Genomic DNA, 4,809 nt, shown 5'->3' on the forward strand with positions numbered 1-4,809 from the left:
CATTTTCCTCTCTCCAAGTAAGTTGGACGGACAACCACAAATCCACGCCCATAAACAACCAGATCATGCTCGAGCCTCCACTACACTTCAACCCTTACTGTGATCTACCTAGCAAATGGGTCTCTGACACAACACCGTCTCTCTCTATTTAAGCTCTCTCTCTCTCTCTCTCTCTCTCTCTATTTAAGCCCATTTTCATTTCACTTCACTTTTGCAGCCCTCGAAACTCCCACCAAAAGAAATGGATACTAACCCCTCCCATGCCTCCTCTGATCCACCATACACTCCCTTGCTAGACAACCCTTCTCCGGCAAGAATCCGGCGACCCTTTAATGGTTTTGCTGCGATACTCGCCTCACTCATTTTCTTGCTATCTTTAGTCGCATTAATCATTAACCAAAGCCAAGAGTCATTACCTGAGCAAAACCAAAACCGGTCACCTTCAACGCCAAGACCTACAGAGTCATTTTCCAAGCCAGAGCCAAGAGGAGTGGCTCAAGGGGTATCACCAAAGTCAAATCCATCATTTTTCAGTGATAAGGTCTCCTATAATTGGACAAATGCTATGTTTTCATGGCAAAGAACTGCCTACCACTTTCAACCTGAGAAGAATTGGATGAATGGTAGGTGCAATATTAATTCTTCACTTCATTTTTCATTTCTAGCTATTAATGGTAGGTAACATGGAGAACTTTTTATTTTCTCGGTATTTCAATAAATCTTCATCTTTGTTTTGCTGCTTTGTTTTAATGAAATCCTTACTGTCATTTCTTCCTCTCATTATTGCTGTCTTTGGTGGGGGGGATCGCTTCGTTTCTGCTGCTTCAGATCCTGATGGTACGTCCTTTCCATGACTAGCACTACATCTTTGTCTACTTTTATTATTATAACCAAAGTTAAAGTAGCTCATGTTTTTATTATGCGTTTTGCTTAGTTTCATGGGTAGAATCGTATTTTTTTATGGAACACATTATTCATTAAAATAAAAAAGGGTTAGTAGATTTTTGTTTTTCTTATGTTAAAGGGTTTTTTGAGTTTTGTTTTGCAGCATAATTAATTAAATACCCCTAAAAAATAATATTTCTTAATTTTGGATGCAAGATATTTTAATTATTTTGTTATTCTTATATGGGATTAAAGTTTAATTTCAATCTGCTTAAAAGAAGATTGAGATCGATTTGAGGTTAACTTTTCATTTTAAAACAAGTTTGATGTTACTCTTCTTTACAAATTATGAGAGAAGAGACAATATTTCGTTTGATTTGTGTTTTATAAAACTAAGAGTTGATTAAAAGAATAGAATGCTCAGGCAGCGTTTTTTTAAACGGGTGATTTAACTCTGGCTACAAAGTAGGTTTTTTATTCATTTTAAAGTGTATTTGAGAGTTAAATAGCTGTTTAAAAAATTATTAAATTAATATTTTATAATAATTTTAATATGTTGATATTAAATTTTTTAAAAAAATTATTTTAAAACAAAAAAAATCTTTTAAAATATTATTTTTTTTAAAAAAAATAGACCGGGTGAACCTCGAAAGCTTAGAAGTGTTTTGCATTTAAAAAGGAATTGACCATCTTATCTTTATATTATTTATTTTATTGGCTCGAAATAATGCACATGTGGGGGTTGGCAACTTCTAGTCCATGGACCAACTTTGATTTGATGATATGCTCAGTGTATCCATATATATATCTTGCAATAATTCGACTTTTTTATGTGGAAATTTTGTCCATATTGTGTAGAAAGCGAATGAAAGAAAATTGGTCGGCTGATACTGTCCGAATAGTATACATTACAATAAATATTTGGCAACCATTAACTTGCTACCATGGCCATATATTTGGAGTTGAAAATAGTTGTGAAACTGAGCTCGAGGTTGCGTTAAAAAAAAAAAAAGTTTAGGTTACCGAGTTAACTTAAACTAGGTTTTTATCTAACTAATATAATATTTTGAAACAAAAAAAAAATTGTGCTGACAAAACTAGGTGTAACCAAGTTAACTTATCATTCCAATTATTCAAGACTCTAAATCACAAATTTATCAAAAAAAAAACTCGTCATGATAAGGAGTGGCTTTTAGAAGTTGGCGAGCATTCAGGAAGGGGGTGCGGTTTTGGCTAATACAATGACCATATATTATGCTGGATGGGGTCCGTAGGGTCTCCAAGTGAACCTGCTCATGGATGATGATGATGATGTGCGTGCATACGCTCATCAACACAAGAGCAAGTCGAACTTTTTCATTTCTTATTTTATTAAAAAAAAAACCGAAATTTATTGCATTTACTGTCATTTTTATATTTTAAAAATATCAATACATTTATATAAAAAACTAATCAAAGTAAGTTACACACATATTTTTTTTAATTAAAAGTAAGTTATAAGGCACCATAATATATTGGAGCAAGCATCACTATCACTTAGATGGGGTCTTATTAAATTTCTGCACATGATCTCAACCCTTTTGTGAAGTGATGGGTGCTATCTCTTTTGACCGGTGGTTAGCTCAACTTGGTTCGGTTCAACAAGAAAAGCTAGCATGAGATTTTGTGATGGGGCTAACCATTGTCTGCCTGCAGGTCCATTGTTTCACAAGGGATGGTACCATCTATTCTACCAATACAATCCTGATTCAGCCGTGTGGGGCAACATTACATGGGGCCATGCCGTATCAACGGACCTGATTCATTGGCTTTACCTCCCGTTCGCCATGGTCCCGGATCATTGGTACGATATAAATGGCGTGTGGACCGGGTCTGCCACGCTCCTTCCTGATGGTCAGATCATGATGCTCTATACCGGGTCAACTAACGAGTCAGTACAGGTCCAAAATCTTGCGTACCCTGCTAATCTATCCGATCCTCTCCTTATTGACTGGGTTAAGTATCCGAATAATCCGGTTATAACACCACCAAACGGGACCGAGACTGATGAATTTAGAGACCCGACAACAGCTTGGATGGGACCCGATGGGACATGGCGGATCACAATCGGGTCAAGACATAATAAAAGCATTGGCCTTTCGCTTGTGTACCAAACCTCCAATTTTACAACCTACGAGTTATTGGAAGGGGTCTTGCATGCGGTCCCGGGTACGGGTATGTGGGAATGTGTGGATTTTTACCCGGTTGCAATAAACGGGTCAACTGGATTGGATACTTCGGCTCATGGAGCGGGTATCAAACACGTGCTAAAGGCTAGTTTGGATGACACAAAGAGGGACCACTATGCAATTGGGGTTTATGACCCTGTAACCGATAAATGGACCCCGGATAATCCGAAGGAGGATGTGGGCATTGGGTTACAGGTGGATTATGGAAGGTATTATGCATCAAAAACGTTTTATGACCAGAACACGCAGAGGAGGATCTTATGGGGCTGGATTAATGAAACTGATACTGAAACTGATGATCTTGACAAGGGATGGGCCTCTGTTCAGGTACCCTTTATTTAATTTTATTTTAATTGCTTTTATAATAGAATTTTGGAGACGGGCATGATTTATTTAGAGGGAAAAAAAATTCTAACAATGTTTGTTCTGCAGACTATTCCAAGGAAGGTGTTGTATGATAACAAGACTGGAACTAATATACTTCAATGGCCGGTGGAAGAGATTGAGAGCTTGAGGTTGAGGAGCACAGATTTTACAGAGATTGTGGTTGGACCTGGTTCGGTTGTGCCACTTGACATAGGACAGGCCACGCAGGTTTGCTCACCCCCAGTCTAAAACTTGGACATGACTTCATTTTTGTAACGTTGTATTAATGTCTTCTTAGCAACAATTTCTTTTGACAATGTTGGCAGCTAGACATATTCGCTGAGTTTGAAATAGAGAAAATATCAGAGACAAAACATGAAAAATATGGTTGCAGTGGTGGTGCTGTGGACAGGAGTGCTTTGGGACCATTTGGTCTTCTAGTCGTAGCAGACCAAACACTTTCAGAGCTTACCCCTATATTTTTCCGGCCAGTTAATACAACTGAGGGCATTGTCGAAACTTATTTCTGTGCTGATGAAACAAGGTTTGTGTCTCAGATCGATTTATTGAATTCACTTACTGAAAATAGATTTCTTTAGATTAATCTATGCACACTCAATATACGAACTTGTCTGTGGGGTTTTCGGTGTCGCGCCGCCTCGGGAGGCAGGCTGGTGAATGATGATGGAAATTTAATGTTCTGACAAGAAGATTGTGCTGTAAACTGATAGAAGTTGCTTAATGCAGGTCATCAAAAGCTTCAGACGTTTACAAACAAGTTTATGGAAGCACAGTTCCTGTGTTCACAGACGAAGAGTTTCAAATGAGGGTATTGGTAAGGGAGATAAACCTTCTTGATGATTGCCACACAACAAGTTAAACGAGGTTTATGAGAAAATACGTCAAACTTAGAAGATGATTGATGAGATTTTTTATGCAGGTTGATCATTCAATTGTGGAGAGTTTTGCTCAAGGAGGAAGAAGAGTGATAACATCAAGAATTTATCCAACAAAAGCAATTTACGGGGATGCAAGGCTGTTCTTGTTTAACAACGCAACTGGGGTGAACGTTAAGGCCACGCTCAAGATTTGGGAATTGAATTCTGCATTTATCCATCCTTTCCTATTTGACCAAAATTAGAATGGATTGCTCTCAGTTCCATTAAGCCTATTGTATTATATTCTTTTATTGTTTCATTTGGTTGTAAAAAAATATGAGAAAACCTTGAGGCAACCACATGAGATTGTTTTTGTTTATGTAATTTAATCCCTTGGTTTTGTAGTTTGCACAAGCTGGATTTCTTCCCGGAATAAAGTCACAATTTTGAAA

The 4,809-nt window shown here is 37.5% G+C and overlaps 1 protein-coding gene across 2 annotated transcripts; it reads left to right on the forward strand.

Annotated features, from left to right (window-relative positions):
- LOC133675901 (acid beta-fructofuranosidase 1, vacuolar-like) lies at nucleotides 1-4,809 on the forward strand. Of its 2 annotated transcripts, XM_062097449.1 has the most exons (7): nucleotides 1-623; nucleotides 829-837; nucleotides 2,581-3,440; nucleotides 3,546-3,707; nucleotides 3,806-4,023; nucleotides 4,227-4,314; nucleotides 4,420-4,809. In XM_062097449.1, exons 1-7 carry the CDS (start codon nucleotides 242-244, stop codon nucleotides 4,618-4,620), a joined length of 1,920 nt encoding a protein of 639 aa, XP_061953433.1. In that variant the 5' UTR covers nucleotides 1-241; the 3' UTR covers nucleotides 4,621-4,809. The 2 variants fall into 2 exon arrangements, with proteins under 2 accessions (XP_061953433.1, XP_061953434.1); XM_062097450.1 differs by lacking the exon at nucleotides 829-837.

This window comes from Populus nigra, chromosome 16 (assembly GCF_951802175.1).
Source record: "Populus nigra chromosome 16, ddPopNigr1.1, whole genome shotgun sequence".
Classification (NCBI taxonomy): domain Eukaryota; kingdom Viridiplantae; phylum Streptophyta; class Magnoliopsida; order Malpighiales; family Salicaceae; genus Populus; species Populus nigra.